This window comes from Xenopus tropicalis, chromosome 4 (assembly GCF_000004195.4).
Source record: "Xenopus tropicalis strain Nigerian chromosome 4, UCB_Xtro_10.0, whole genome shotgun sequence".
Classification (NCBI taxonomy): domain Eukaryota; kingdom Metazoa; phylum Chordata; class Amphibia; order Anura; family Pipidae; genus Xenopus; species Xenopus tropicalis.
The window spans coordinates 67905415-67922144 of NC_030680.2; the positions used below are offsets into that span (position 1 = coordinate 67905415).

Consider the following 16730-nt stretch of genomic DNA (forward strand, 5'->3'; position numbering starts at 1 on the left):
AGAAATGCCTGCTAATGAATATTTTGGGATAACCGGTGAAAATAAAAATATGTAAGTTGACAAAAAATGAGAAAACTGCTTCTTGCAGTAACATCAAATACACTGGATTTAAGAACAACAAAATCAGTGTGCAGGCTGTCATGATGATTGCTTTACTACAGAAACAAAAAGGTTTAACTTTAAGAGATCTTAAAGGGGATGTAAAGTAAAAAATCATAATCTTTGTGTGTGTTATTTAGACCAAATGAAATTCTCTACTGATTTTTAATAAGAAGCCTTTGTATTTTGCATCTTATGCTATTCCTCTGAAATGAGCTCTGATCACAGCTCCTGGAAGCCTACATGGCCAGTGGAGGTCCTGATGTGGAAAAAAGCAGAAAACTGCTCCGTGACAGCCTTGAGGAAAAAAAAAGCAGTGACTGTCCTATACCAGACTTTAAAAAAAGCACAGGACTTTGTTTACTGGAATGTCATTGGTCAGTTGCTGATAAGAGCAAGTCAAGCACAGATAAGGAAGTGAAACATAAGCAGAATGTGAAACACGCCCACTCCTCATTTGGCTGCAGACACTAATGAATACAGAGCTCCTGTTAGCTGTGTTTTAACCACGTTTGAACTGTTTTGCCACCTGAACAACATCTGTTATAGCGATTTTCTATATTAGGCCTATATATAAACACTAGTTATAGAAAAGATTTTGACTTTACATCCCCTTTAATTTGGTGAATCCAAGTGACACAGAAACAACATTTCTGAAACACAGAAAACACCATCACCAAGGACATGAAGGATCAAGGAGGGTTGTGCTCCTCGGAAGACATCTGAAATTCAAGAGTTTTATAACATAGTTAGTAGGGGTGCTTTAGGACAAAAGAGGTAAGGTTTATCATACAATATGCAGCAAAAGGACATCTTCTTTTAAAAAAACAAAAGGTAAAAGTCCCAAAAAAATCAGGTAGGTTGTCAAATTCCCATCTGTCAGGTCTGACAAGAACAATTATCTTTGTGCCATATGAAAAAGCCACACTGTTCAAGAGTTTATCTTTTTTCATTTCCAAAAGTACAGGTATAGGACCCATTATCCAGAATGCTAGGGACCAAGGGTATTCCGGATAAGGGGTCTTTCCATAATTTGGATCTCCATACCTTAAGTCTACTAAAAAATTAATAAAACATTAATTAAACCCAATAGGATTGTTTTGCATCCAATAATTATTTATATCTTAGTTGGGATCAATTACAAGGTTCTGTTTTATTTCTACATAAAAAAAGGAAATCAGTTTTAAAATTCTGAATTATTTGCTTATAATGGAGTCTATGTGAGACGGGCTTTCCGTAATTCGGAGCTTTCTGGATAACGGGTTTCCGGATAAGGGGTCTGATACCTGTACAAGGAGCACACCCAATTTATGTGGGAGTTAAAAACAGCATGAGACAGCTGCATGGCTAACAAAAGGTTGCAACAATTTCCTCAAGTAGTTTATTGACATCAGTGTATATTGTAACTCAGTAATAAATCCCCCTCCATGTGACAATTTTTTTTTACCTTTATAAAATGTCTGTAAACCTAAATATCTCTAAAGCACATGGGACATATCCTGTGCTGGTATTTTTCAGTCAGCAGAGAAGCGCCCAAATGTGGCCATACAATCTTTCATATACATAAATGGAATCTGCCAGTCACTGCTAATGATAGGGGGATTCCATTGAAGTAAATTACTCCTGGAAAAGATGCCCTGTGTGCTATGGGCCACAAGGTAGTTTCAAAATAAATACAGATAAAAAACAGAATTTTGTATGATGCTGCTCACTTCGACAGTTTGGTATAAAACAAGTAAGCAGGTGCTAAGAAAAATAAACTAAGTAAAATAATGCTGAAACCAAATAGATATCTAAAGTTTAGCTCTTGGCCCCAAAGGTTTTGTAAGTGGTATGTTTTGTGTACGTTTAAGTACAACCCCCTTAATCACAGCTCTTGAGAAAAGGACATTTGTCTCTTTCATTGGTGGGCCTAGCCTTGCCTTATAGCTCTTAAAACCACAGTAAAGCATCTGATTTACTTATTCAACATGTATGCAGTCTAAACACAGTGGCATTTAATAACCTTCTATTCGTACAAATCACCCAATAAGCTCTTCTCTTCCTTTCTCTGGTCTTGCACCAAAGAGTTGTTACACAAGTGTTAACAGAATGTCTATCCTACTATTTGCTCCCTAATGTTTGGCTGCACCACACACCATAGATATAGCTCATAATTAAGCATGTACAGTTGTCCGGCTCCCCTGTTGCTTTTTCCTAGGAAATGATAATGTATAATGAAAGGTCATGTATGTTCATGATAATGAACATACATGAGAGCATACATGAATCCTAGAATCAGTGGAAATAGCAGTGGAGGCAAGATTGGAAGTTCTCAACTGCCAAAATTCTGCAAACACTTTATGGTCCTGATTCTAGTTACCCAAACACAAGCAAAACTATATCCAATCAAGTAAAGGTATAAAAAAAAAGTGTAAGAGATTACTGAACTAGTATGTAGTATTTTCAGTGTATAATGAGTTTTATACTGTAGTAGCCACTACCAACAAAGGTGTTCAGCTTTCTGTCTACATTATAAATAGCTGAATAGAAGAAAGAATGCAGTTCCTAAAAATTAGCCCTCTCAAAAAAAAAAAAAATTATATATATATATATATTTATATGGATAGTCAATATATATAACTAGACTAAACACGTTCCACAAATGTTTCAAATCAGTCTTCAGTATACAAAGAAGAAAAAAAGCAGCATTTTAAAAAGTTTAAAAACAACAGGTTAAAAGTTGATCTTCCTATACTATTTATTGAAGGATACATTTAACTGCCTGATAGTTCACCATGTGATTTCAGAAGTGTTAAAAGGTCAATGAAGCACAATGCCATAAATAATGCTAAATCTCACTGAGACATTAGGCATGACAAAGTGGCTTTATTTTTAGAAGAATTGTAGTCTACTATGCATAACAATGAGGCTTAGTTCCAACAGTTACCAATATCCCTATATGACATAGGCCTTAGGTGTCATAAAGATTGCCCAAGGGTCTCTACTAATATCTGACTATGACTTGATTATATTTAACATTATTAAAAAAGAAAAAATACTAAAGTAATGTCTTCTATGTTTCTTTCTATATCACATTTTACCTTTAAAAAACAATTCTAAAATATTGGTCTGGCAGCTAAATATCAAACAAGAAATCAAAAAGTATACTTAATGGAGGTGAAGTCTTTTCATAGTTTCTGTATGTTACACAGATACCTTATAGAGACTAACAAATCATGACCTTAGAAGCATGCTTGATGTGGAAGAATAGTAAAACAATAAAGCCTGGTAACTCCATTTGTGAGAGAGTCTTTGTGCTTCTAGTCTTAGTATATATTTTAAGTGTCTGCACCCACACTTATTTTCTAGTGCTCTGGGGGTGTCATGTGAAATATAAGAATATCACAATGGAACATTCTTACTGTCAGCATACTATTTAAAATAATTGTATTAAATGATTTAATACAATTACAAGTATTTTGCATAGTTTAATGGAAGCTCAAAGTGGTATATCAAACCATTTAAAGCGCTCTAAGAACAGCAAAGCTCAAAAGCAGATAGACACTAATGCTGACAAGAGGGGATCCGTATTTAAAATGTTCTAAGCTTAATGTCCCTTGCTTTCCTGTACCCTTTCATTTCTGCTATACATAATTGTATTTTAAATCATGAATACTGCACATTTAATCCACCTGCAGTTTTACAATGACTTGGTTTCAGAATCTACCTTGTGCTAAAACACAACAAAGGGACAATAAAGGCACCTGTTTAAACAATACATTTACAGAATTTAATTAAACATGAACAATCAGTATATTTTAATTGTTCTGAACTGCCCTGAAAATGCATAAAAGACATACAATATACATATATATGAGAAAAATTCTCATCTTACCTAGAATCTGGATACTTTGTCAAGGTGGCCAGACTGCTGGTATACATGTGCCCTCCTACATCAATATGTACCGGAGCATTGGATTTGGTAAGCTGTGCTGGAAGAGGTATTCCTTGGGCAGCCAGGGGAGAAACCGGTGAGCGGGTTAAAGACAGACGGGACATTTTGCTTCCCTCCTGGATGAGAAAGAATTAAAAGAACCTCTCATTCAGTACACGGTGGTATTATCTGATTGTGATGTGATCATAGATCTAATCAGATCATTTTTACATCTGCCTGATCCTATACTCAGCTAACAAATTATTGCCACTGCTGCAATTAAGTATATTTGCATCATTTTCTACAAAATACCAGAGGGTAGGAGGAATATGCTTATTAGCAATAAGAAACCAAGGAACGTTTTTTTCAAGGTGTCAGCCTCAAGGGGCATAAAACAAACTGCAAAATTCTAATTAAAGGTCGTGGGCTTATGTGTTAGATGTGAAATATCCCCTGACAAACGAATAACCAATTTGTGAATTGGGATTCAGGGGCTTTTGCAAGTTTGTCTCAATAACGAGACACCTCCAAATTAGTGACTTCCTCAGTACCTAAGGCATATAATATACACAAGGAGTACATTTCATATCAATCCTGTTACACTACAATCATTCTGTTTTATTCACTTCTATGCCATCAAAATATCCAATGAAAAGGAAAAAGCCACAAAAGAAAGAAAAAATCAGTTCAAATTTATTTAGTATGAATTTTCGGAAGTCACCTTTGAAATGACATTGTTAAAAGGTTTTCGTTGTGGTTATATTTCTCTGTAACGAAGCCGTTTCTTAGAAGATTGATCCAGTTCTAGTCTTTCTTGTGCATTGTTTTACTATAATTAAATGTTGTTTAAGTTCTGATGTTCTGCTTCAGCAAACCCTTTTCTGTGGTTGTAATTCTGTGCCTGATGACATGAGCAAACTTTGCAAATACACCAAGGCTTCTTTAGCCCCAGTTAAACCTCTGGTCAGAAGGTTAGGAAGTCCCACATGTGTACCAGGAGACAAGTGCTTACAAGCATCAGTCTCTATGCTCCACCTTTGTGGACATTCTCTGTGTGGAATAAACAGGCATGTGTGTCCTTCCTTCTTAGCTGAGTTTAATATAATTAGTGTCCACTGATCTCTGTGGGATCATAAGAGCCCCAAATGGATCCAGATGCTTTAAGGCAAAAGAGGATTCTGAACTGTCACTTAACTTCATTTGGGATCCTTCACTGCTGCTATAAGTTCAAAAATGCAGGCATAAAATTAATGGTTAGTCTGCTTTCTACGGTGACTACTTATTTTTCGCTCTGCACCTTGCACACCAATGTAAATGAGTTTTTAAATATCATACTGTATGAGGTAATGAAAAATTCTATTAAAAAAACGCAAAAAAACATGTTAATATTGCACTGTACCTAAGGTTCTTCTAAACTCCCAACTCTCCTAACCCTATAGAGTTCTCTCTAGTCTAAGCTTCTAACCATGTTTTTAGTTAATCATAGCTGGGGGAAAATTACATTTTTGTCACATAATTTATCTGCTCTTCAAAAAAAACTGTATTGGTTTATCCAGTATGAAATTTGAGCTTTGTAAGGGACAATAATTATCATTACTTGCAATAGTGGGTAATTAAATATGTTATTTCTTAATTATAAGCATTTTACCTTTTACACCTGGATCTTTATCAACCCAGCACTTAATGCAACCAACAGTTTCGGCTAAAATGTAACCCACCGTTTCCTAATACTGTCAGGTGCTTCAGACAGCCAGAATTGTAATGACATTATATACAGAACTATGGGCCAGAATGGGCAATCAAGATGCTAATGAATGAATGGCACCCATTCGCTAAGCACAGAGAGGAGCCGTATATTAATGTGGAGTTAAAAAGTTAACAGCCAATGAAAGAGCCAGCTTTCTTCATTACAATTACTATGCTGTAAGTTTTTCATGGGCCAACTGGCTGAAGTTTGTGTTTATTTTGCTAAAACAAGAGTATAATAAGTATGAGACATTATAATAAGGAAAAAGAAGAACAGAATAAATATATACAAATAACCTGTGTCCCATGCTTATAACTGACAAAAAGTTTGGATTATGTACTGAAATGTGGATTGTAGGGATAATTACTTAGCTGGAAACGTCATACTGCAGAACATTTCACAGACCATGAACTTTTGAAAGGTCATTAGAATCTCTAGATTCCATACTTACAATGCCCCAGTTGTTTGGATCTAGACCTCATTGAGAACATTGGAAACATCTGCATTTGTTTTTTCTTTGTTTAAAGATGCGATGGACTGATTCCAATGGGGTGCTTATTTTCATGTGCATTAGAGATGCCTTGCTAAGCTGATTCAGTTATATGCTATGCATGGTCAGGGCCAAGGTGAGGTTTTATTACAATGAAAAGTATCTGAGCTATTTTGTACAAAAGAATGAGGTACTGCCACTAAAAGTTTGAAAGCTAAATGTATTAATTCATGCTTCCATGTTGAGGGCCAGCACAACAAAATTGGTATTTTGGCTGATGGAGGTCCATACATTGGCAAAATGATGTTCATGTTCATTTCCCAAAATGGTTTTCCATGTATTAATCAGAGTTACATTATAGCAAGTATTTGGAGCTGAAATCTGATAATAAACATTATTTCACATACAATATTACAGATATGTGATGTATTATAAAGAATGCATAGGACCTACGGTTCTATGCTTAAATGGTTTTCCATAATTTAGGGCAATATTTCTAATGGTTACTATTTAAACATTAAAAAACCAAATGGGAATGTTTTGCAACCAAGGACCATTGGACTTGAGAAAATGGTATTTCTTTATTTTCTGAGCCTTTAGATAATGGGTTTCTGGATAATAGATCTCTTACTGAGATACTCTGAGGTAGGTTATGGGCTATAGATCACACAAAAATAATATATAAACATATCTAAATAATTACATAATTACATAAACAACTTACTAATTCCCTGAACAAAACTATATGCAATCATTTGGTTTTACTAGTGACCCTGTCCCTCCAGCACAAGGCATTGCGTGTCCTTCAGGCATACACTGGGTTAAGTGCAATTAAATTAGTCTGTTCTATGTAAAATAACCACTATCCTTAATTGCATGAAAAAAAATTTAAAGCACAAACAAGTATTCAGCAGCAGCCGATCCTGCCGTAGGCAAAACCAATACCGCCTGGTCCCCAAATTATGTGGAAATGTCTTTTTTTTTTTCTTTATTTCCTTTCAAGAATTACACATCAAGTTCTTTCAGAGCAAGATTGTTTCCCCCTGTCTTTATAGACCTTACTGCACAAATGCTGCTTGTAAAAGCTATTTGCCCATGTAAAGTGAAATAATCAGAATGCTATGCTCATTTACACACAAAATGATTTTGTGTCCCATTGTGCTCACAGTTGTTCAGCTCTCTAGGGGTGATTAAACTAGCTATGCTGCTACAGCTTGAGATGATTTCACAAAATCGTTTCTCCATGAAGTTGCCTCTTTGCTAAGCTGTTATTTTAACCATAAAAGGTAAACAGAAGGCAGTTTTAAGAACTCCATTCAGCTTCTTGCCTGGGGCATCTGCCCGAAGCAAAGAATGTTGAAACTGCAGAATATTCCAGGGTGTTGCCTTTCTTATTCAAAAGCCTACAGGAATACTCCTCATTTAATACACGCACAAAGTGGATGATGATACATTCAGATCCCACAAAAAAAAAAGAATAGAAAAAGAATAAACTTCAAAAGTGTTAGAAGTTTTGGGCGGATGAAGCTTTCCCACCTCTGCATATCGCTCGGGGCCCTAGTAACCAATACTGCTGTTGATGTTGGGAACAGAGAGCAGAAATAAACTACACAGGGAGAAAGCAGAGAAACAGAGAGAGAGAGGACTGTGTAGGTGAAAGGTTGAAAAGAAGCAAGAAACACCCTGGGAGTCTGGGACTAACAATAGAAAAAGTAAGAAGAGGGGCTGCTGCTGCATGTAAGCTATCACACTTAAGAAGCATTATAAACATGAGCTTAAGTCAAGTTCATTGTCCAAGTAATATTTAAATAAAAAAGTTGTGTTACAAAACCTGCATTTGGCGACTTCCTCCCTATTAACACTGTCACTGCCAAATAAGCCAGCAAGGCATTGCCCCAGTGGGCAAGGGGAACTGTACACAATCTACAACATGACTCTGATAAGGATCACAGTACTGGTTACTGTGTGCAAACTTAAAGGATTAGGAACAGGAAAGAAATGCTGCCTGATGTCTGCCTGCCTTAGAGCTGCTGGAAGAAGACAGCCATGCTCCTAGGTACATCACACCATATTCACCTGGACAGCTATTTGATGCTTCTTTGGGGAGCTGAGGGAGATGTATTTATCAGCCTTGCACTTACTAGATCAGTCTGCTTGTAATGACACAATAAGCAACATCCTGTCTGTGTCTGGCAGTCATGAGGTTTTAATAGGAAAACTGACTGTAGGGACTGGTCTGGCAGACATGGAATGCATAGAGTTGCAAATTACAGTTGCTGCCTACTTTTTAGTAATATTATTTTCACATTTTCTAGGCTTTTGCACCAGAGTTTTTATGGATGATTTCACTGTGCGGAGATCCCGTCTTAAATTAAACACTTGGTAGAGAAGACTAGGAATATCAAATCTGTAAAGAACACTAAAGGATAGGCTAGGTATATCTACTAGAGTTCTTATATAAAAAGACCTAAGGACAAGAACATTCATTTATTTCAGTAGCAGAATCTGACAACTAATTTAGGAGTAATGTGTACCAGAACCCTATATATGACAGAACATCAATTAAATCCCCACATATAGCGAATGGATATAATTTAAACACAACTTAACATCTGACAATATATAACATTACTATATCACTATATATATATATATATATATATATATATATATATACTAAAAATGGTATAACAGCAAGCAGATGCCTAGGTAGGTGCACCAGAACATTATATATGTCCAACAACAGGTACAAGGTTTTACATAAGGAAAGTTTGTTAGACAACAAGACTACAAGAAAGTTTCGTACAAGTACTTTATCAGCAAAGTTTTGTTAACCTTTTAGCTTAATTGACCCATTTAATCCATCACACTATAAAGTTTTTTAGCTCTCAGTTTTTGGGTCCTGGAAAGCCTCTCAGATTTCTCTAAATAAAGGGCACAATAATTAAGACTCCACAGATTGTGAGCAATGTGGGAGCAATGGCATGCAAAGAGCAGCAATACAAACTGGGGGTGAAGCAAGCAAAATGCCCACATCCTAGGGGACCCAGAAGGCACTGCTCTGGCTATACTTCTCTTTCAGAGCTGTGGTTGATACACTTTGTCTCCGGGGGGTATTCTGGAAATTGTAGTTCGGCCATAGCTAGAAAAACCCTACAGGCCAAAGGCCCGCGGTCCTTAGCAAAGTCAAAGAACAGTTATGGGAAAGAATTGGTTACCAAGCTCACCCCAAAACCCCCATGCACACCCATTGCCCCTAAGGCCTGAAGTAGGAGAAGAAGTGCCTCTAACATTGCTAGAAGGCTGGGGCCCCTAATGTGGGAATAAATAAATCAGTAATGTCTAGAAGTCCTTTAACTTTTGTTATACTACAACTCCCAGCATTCCCTCTTAAAAGTTGCAGTGCAGGGCTTTGACGATGTACATACGGAAATAAACAATAGGATTTGCCTGTTTCACTTTTATCTACATTCCAACACAGCCTGTCTGCTAATGGGGGGCCCTGGGCAAATGCCCTCTCTGCCCTACCCCACAACCAGCCCTGCCCTCTCTCTGTGTCTGGGAAGCGCAGCACATTTCCCACTGGATCCAGCCCAATTAGATCCACTGCAAGCAGGGACACCCCACCAGCCCTGGGACTCCTTGTGTTGTTATGGGAGGAGGAGGGAACCCTGGCGCTGAACAAAAGGGGGGTGACTAGTTGGATTCGGAATCCCTGTCCGGGGGGGAGATGAGCAGGCTAGTTGTTCAAGTCACTTCCCCCCTTTCCTCCCCCCCAAAAAAGCCGCACATAGCCCCCCAGTGCCCGGCACTTCACTGCTCTCCTTACCTTGATAGCTGGACAAAGTCTCTCCCCCTTCAGCTTCACTCGCTTCTCAGCAGCTTCTCCTCTTGCTGTGGGTATGGTGCCCCCTTCTCTGTGTGTTCCCCCACCTTCAGCTTGTCTCCAACACACACACAAAAAAAACACCCCAAGAAAAGAAAAAGAAAAAAAAATCCCCAATGAGTGTGTGAGAGAAAAAGGAGCAGGCTGGTGTGTGAGAGCAGAACGCCAGGAACCCGTCTCCCAATAACAGAGAGAGCACAGAGAGCAGCACACACAGAAATTCTTGCTCAAGGCTCCCAAACGCCTTCAGGGCAAGGATTAGCCTACAATTAACTAGCCTTGCTCAACCCGCGTTCATATTGCAATGAAAATGGGAGATTTTCTCACCCCCCTCTCTCTCCCTTCTCCAGTAAAGAAAAAAAAGGAACGTTCTCTCGCTCTTTTTCCCTTTTTTTTAGAATCACTATTTTTCCGCTGCCCCTTAAATTCCGTGGTCCCTGTAACGGTTCCACCAGCACCAGAGGGATAACGGTTTAATAGTGCTGAATATCACCGGGCTACTGTCATGTATTTCGCTAGGCATGAAAGGAAGGAGGAAAAAGAAAGAGAGAGAGAGAGGGGGGGAAAGCTGATTTTAATCATTGTCATTTCGTCTGATGTAATATTTCCTCAGGCAATTTCAACTAGGCATAAATTTTCAGTTCCCAAATAAGTAACACAGGGCACGTTTTTCTCTCGCATCCTCTGACTTTGCGCCTTCAGACGGCACTGCCACTCTGCCACTCACTTGAACTTGTTGATAAGAAACTGGGCGAAGTGGAATGGTGCTGGGTGTTTTCAGGGGCGATTCAGGGCTAAGTAGAGAGGAAATTTGCCCCGGGTTCCCAGTACCAGCAAAGGAGTGGGGAATGCAAGAATTGTTCAGTGTTTACATCAGGGATATCCAACCCGCAGCCCTGAAGACCTTGTCTTACTACAGCTCCCAGCATGCCCTGACAGCCAAAGTCATTCAGCCACGGGGGGGGGGGGGGGGGGGGCTGCAGGTTTGCAGATCCCTTGGAGCTCCTTGAAGGGATAAGAGCTTCTGAGAAGAGACTGTAGCCAGAGGTTCCTTAGGGTATCAGCATTTTGCATACTTCACTCCCAGTTTGTATTATTGCACTTTGCGTGGCATTGTTGGACCACCATCATTATTCGCCATGGGCTCTTTATTAGTGTGCCCTTAATAGAGAATAAGTTTAGGGGGTCTCCAGGACCTAAACTTTAAGCTAAATAAAGTTTCTAGTGTGACAGAATAAATTGGTCAATAAAGCTATAAAGGTTCAAAAATGTTTTCTGATATACAAAACTTTCTCCAAATCCTGTTGCCTAACTAACTCTCCTTGGTTAAAAATGTGGTTAAAAATATTACCTGAATATTTTACCCAAGGTGGATGCTGGGAATTGTAGTTCAGCCACAGCTAAAAATCTTCAAAGGCCATCTGTAGCAAACCCACAGAATTGAGTAGATAAAATAAATCAGGAATGCCCAAACTGCAGATCTCCAGGAGTTTGTCAAACTACAAGTCCCAGCAACCCCTGACAGACAAACTGCATATTCTGCTGTTAGATTAACAACAGCTGAAAGTCAGCAGGTTTATTTATTCCCCCCTCAGATGGGGTCCCCAGCCTCCCCCCATTGCCAGGGGACCCTCTTCTCTGCCATTGCCTTGGGTATTTTGGGGGTTGTTCATTGTTTCATCTTTCACCTCCCCCTCTCTAGCCTCCCAAGTTCCATACCCCCCTTTTTGTTAATGTCTGGCATTGTACCGCCAGATTTCCTGGAGGCCATTAAAACCAAATGACGTCTATCGACATGCTTTTCTGCTATTGCAAAATGCGCCCTCTCCACTCGCCCCTGGCTAAACGAGCCATTTCAATTATAGAGCACGGCTAGCTGGAGATGTCTGCTAGGGAGATCTCCCATGCAGACAGGCCTCTCCACAAACACTTCACATCCCCCCCACCTTCATTCTCCTCTGCATCTACACAATGGTTTCCTATGCAAAGTGGGCCACAAACTTCAGCACAGGCTTTTTACTAGAGATGCTAATTAACCAAACATAACAAAGGTTGTAAATACATTTTGTCAAAGGCATTAGATATGCAATAGCAGTTGTTGTGACTGCCTGAATAACACAGATCAGATGCTGATGCTCACTATAATACAAGTTTGGCACGCGCGTGTGCTCCTATACTTACACTGTAAGTGTACACAGGAGGCCTAGGATCACTTTCTGTGGGGCCACTCTAGACATCTGGGTGATAATTTATCATCATATCATACATATGTGTTAATACACACTAATGTTTCACACTAATCTTTCTGGAAATTGTCTTCATCCGGGTTCCCATCAGTCCCCATTTCCAGACCTTGTTTCCTGGGCAAAGGTGTCCCTATTGGCGCAAGAGTGTTCCCATTTTATGATTCACGTGTCCCACGATTTTGCTGTAGGGGGGGCTGAATTGACAGAGACAGTTTGACAGAAGCCACAAAGTAAAACACATTAACATATTTAATTTCTGTTTATAAATGGAACTTGGTGGCCATGACCTTGAGTGGCTTGAGAGGACAAGTGGGAGTGGGCAGAAAATAGGTTCTTCCTAAATAAAAATGTGTGTCGTGTGCATGGATTTTTATACGTGTCCCCAGAGTTCACAATAAAACTTTGGCAGTTTTACTTTTCACGCTTCCAAGAAAATGGAAAAGATGATTTGGGGTCGGAACTATAAAAATCCCAGTAAACTCAGGCAATGTTAAAAATTGAATTTGATCCAGTCAGTAGGTTAATGTGATCGATTCAATCAAAATTCAGTTGAAAATGTAAAATTATCATAATTATTAACACATTTATATCTAGTGAATTCTGCAACACTGTACAATAAATAGGTGATTACAGATTATATACAAAAAAAGCACAAATAAACAAAAACCAATAAAAGAAGGCTCTGCCAAAGGGATTCCACATTTGTTCTTTGATTAACCTTCCCACAATTGTCTGGGGGGCAATCAGAGGTATAGCTATATAGGAAAAAAACCCCTGAAACTGCTGGAAGCCCCCAAAAGTATAGTGGGCCCAGTGGGGCATGACTGATGAGTCAGAATATGTTTATGAGAAATATCTTATTCCCAATATTTAGGGGACACCTAAAATCATTTAGCCCAGTACCATTTAGTTATGCCACTGCTGGCAGTGGGAGTGCCCTGTGAGTAAATTGTAATGCATATCAGAACTACGCAATATGCACAAAACATATTTATGTCTGTTACAAGAATCAAAGTACAGAGCCATGTAGTGTACAATTTTTTTTTAAAAAAGTGGCTTTATTAGAAGTTGTCGGCCCTGCAGCAAAGTCATTTTTAGCCCCCCCCCCCCCTTTAACATAGGGTTAGACAGAGGATCTGTTCCCTACACATGTATCAAAACTGTGAGCCAGTCTGGATCTTCCACCAGGCCTCTGCTACTTGGTCTGCTGTTAATATTGTTACTTTCCAAATGACAGCCAAGGCTAACCCTGTCATCCTGAGCCTCTCCGGTTGTTGTCAAATTACATCTTAAAGCTTCAGTCCAACAGTCAAAGACTCTCAGATTGCAATGGGAGTTACGGTTCAGTAACAGCTGAAGTGCCTTGGGTTAAATATCTTACAGCTATCAAACTGATGAGAAATCAGGACAGACACAAGTAGCAGTGCTAAATACAAATCCACAGGGTTTAATATTCATTTTCCTTGCAATCAGTGCGGCCCTGCTAACTGCTGCTTCCTAATGTATTTTCCACTCACCAGAAGATCTGGTAAAACCAAGGTACAAGCAGAGATTTCTCACTGAAAAAAAATGTTGTTGCTGTCAACATTCTAAAGTTCCAAGAAGATGATGATTTTATGGTTTCCAAGAGTTTCTGCAGAAGCTGCAATTCTTCTTTGTGCTACGTATAATAACTGGAAGCTTGTTTAGTAAGTTGCCTTTAAGGTATTAGCCTCAGCAGTCCTCCAACTGTTACATATAAAGGTTTTATAGAAGAGAAAAGGGCGAGTTTCATCCCACACGTTAATCTGTTGTTACACAATATTGCTGTGACATCAATCCTGCATGGTTATTGATGAGGCGACAGACCAACTGCTTTACTGTTTGGAGTTTAAAGAAATAATATAACAATATTTCTGAGACAAGTGCCAGAACACAAAATCCTGTCCATTTTTAGCTATTAGCGCCTACTAGTGAATGTTTGCTGTAAGTGCAGTGAAGATCTATGCACAGTATTTCTCAACCTCTTTCTAAAGGTCAAATGGTTTAGATTGAGGTTAGGGGAATAAATGTCCCAGTTGTCATTTTAGGGGGGAAGCTTGCTGCTGTCATCTGTGTGTTCATTTACTATGCAATGTGCCTTTTGTGCCACAATATCATAGAGCTACAAAGAACATAATAAAGTCTAGTTTTATCCCCACGGAAGGAATAAACAACTTTTTTTTCCTTCCTAGAGGGGACTTTTTTGTTTTTAGAGTATGAACTCCAGCAGAAAAGGGAAATTTTCTCATTAAAGTTACATCCCTGCAGTTAGTTCAATTACTTGATATATGCAGAAGATGTTGTAAATTTAAAGATTTAAATAGCTTACAAAGATGCCAGAGGCTCCATCAGTTAATTTCCTTAATTTATGGATTTTTAGCTGAGCTTTTGAAATGAAAAGGAGAATTGAGAACTAGGTCATCTCAATGATTTGCATCCCCTACACGGTAGGTTGTTGTGGACATTTTAAGTGAAACAGGTAAATCAGGTATTTAATACAGGTGATTCACTCTTTAGTTCCTCTTATTATTAATAATTATAAGACACATTAGTTTAGACTTGCCGTTGGCAGTAACACATGGGCCAGATTTACCTGAAGACTGATGGGTTGGCTGCTTTTAGTTGTACTCCGAACTTGTCCTTAAGATTTTCATGAACATGAGCGTTCAAAGTTTATAATTACCAGCCCCATCTATACAACAGAGCATGAGATGCACATATATTTATTCAAGTTACAACTGGAAAGTTTAAGATTCCTTTGACTATTTGTCATGTGCATAGATTGTCTCTGTAGCTGTCTGTGATTGTCTTTGTTGCATTATTACACCCCTTAATGTGACTGCCTATTGTTTGTGAGCTATAAGGATCTGACAGGACATGGTATTAAACACCATGTGAAATACACCAAAAAGCAGTAGTTTAGGAATTCCTCAATCCTTTGTATGTTTAATTTTTAATAGGTAGCAAATGCAGATGTGCTAACCAAGCTTATCTTCAGGCACCAATTACACTAGATTCTTTAAATACAGAAGAAAGTCGTGTCACATATTTTGCCAGTAAGGATGTTTCACAAGGCTGCTGGGCAGAAAAAAAGCTTTTCAGAGTTTTATTTTTTCAATATAATATCAGTACCAATAAGAATTATACTATTTCTAAAAGAAAGCTCTTCCACTATCCCATTCATTTTGTGCTTATGTACACAAAGTCATATCTCAGAGATGTCAACCAACCTCATGTTGTGAGGATGATAATGATCCTTTATGAAACCTTATTTCATGTTACTATTTATTTGTGAAAAGGAATTAGGCTTAAAAAATCCAGGATCACACACCTTTTGTGGGCCATGGGTGGGTTCGGGCTGAAGTCTACCATGTGCCCAAATCTGCCTGCGCACCCCCACCCCTTCCGTGACATCATAGAGGTGCAGGGTGGGCGCAGGTCTATAAATACAGAGGCTCAGCAGGTTAGGGTCGGGTGCAGTGAGAAAGCAGACAGGTTAGGGTTGTGTGTGGTTGACTTTATATCGACCCGACCATCAATAATACATAGGTATAACAGAATGTGGCTGTTGCAAATGGGGTGCTTGTAGGGGGGAAAAGGGTATAGGATCCATTATTTGGAATGCTTTAAACCTAGGGTTTTCTGGATAAAGGATCTTTCCGTATTCTATTATAGCCTTCCAATAATTCAAAATTTTCTGCGTAACAGGTTCCCTGCTTAGGGATCCCATACAGTACATGTATCTGAAAAAAGTAGGTTTATATTAAAGCTTTGGCCTATACAGCTGCCAAGTCATCAATTAGTAGGGAATACTGCACTAATGAAGACTCTGTATGTGACCCCCGATTTCAGCTATAAGTATTATTGTCACTCATACATGCCCACCCACTAGCATTGCTGTGTAAATAGAAACAAAATAGAAATTATTGAAAATAAAGCTGCATTTTAGTCAAATAATTGTTCATAGCAGAAAGACATTTTAACAAGTGTGAAATACGTGAGAACTGTAAAAGGTTGTTTTGATGCCAAGCGTTTTCCCACAGACAGATGATATTGTGTTGGTTTGCTCCCCATTAACTACAAAATACACATCATAGAAATGAAGGGGGCTTAGTAGCAATATTAACAGAACTGTCATATTAATTAAACCTATAGATGCCATCATATCAAATAATGTCACTAGTAAAACTCATTAGTAAATAGATCTAAACAATTCTATCTGGCACAAGGGGCAAGTTTAATAGCAGGAAATTAAGAGGTTAGATTCAGCAACATTTATATGTTACTGCTCGAGAACACTAGACATGTTTCTGAGTGCAATCTGA

General features: G+C 38.6%; 1 protein-coding gene across 3 annotated transcripts in view; it reads right to left on the minus strand.

Moving 5' to 3' along the window:
- kctd15 (potassium channel tetramerization domain containing 15) overlaps positions 1-10314 on the minus strand; it is a 32785-nt gene extending 22471 nt beyond the window's left edge. Inside the window, exons 1-2 of one of the 3 annotated variants that reach the window (XM_018092973.2) lie at positions 8329-8554; positions 3977-4152 (exon numbers count right to left, since the gene is read on the minus strand). In XM_018092973.2, coding sequence (XP_017948462.1) covers positions 3977-4140 — 164 coding nt within the window. In that variant the 5' untranslated portion in view covers positions 4141-4152; positions 8329-8554. Of the gene's footprint in view, positions 1-3976; positions 4153-4736; positions 4905-8328; positions 8555-10081 lie in introns of those variants that run through there. The other 2 variants (XM_012960765.3, NM_203908.1) reach the window with 2 other exon arrangements.
- Positions 10315-16730: the final 6416 nt, after the last annotated feature.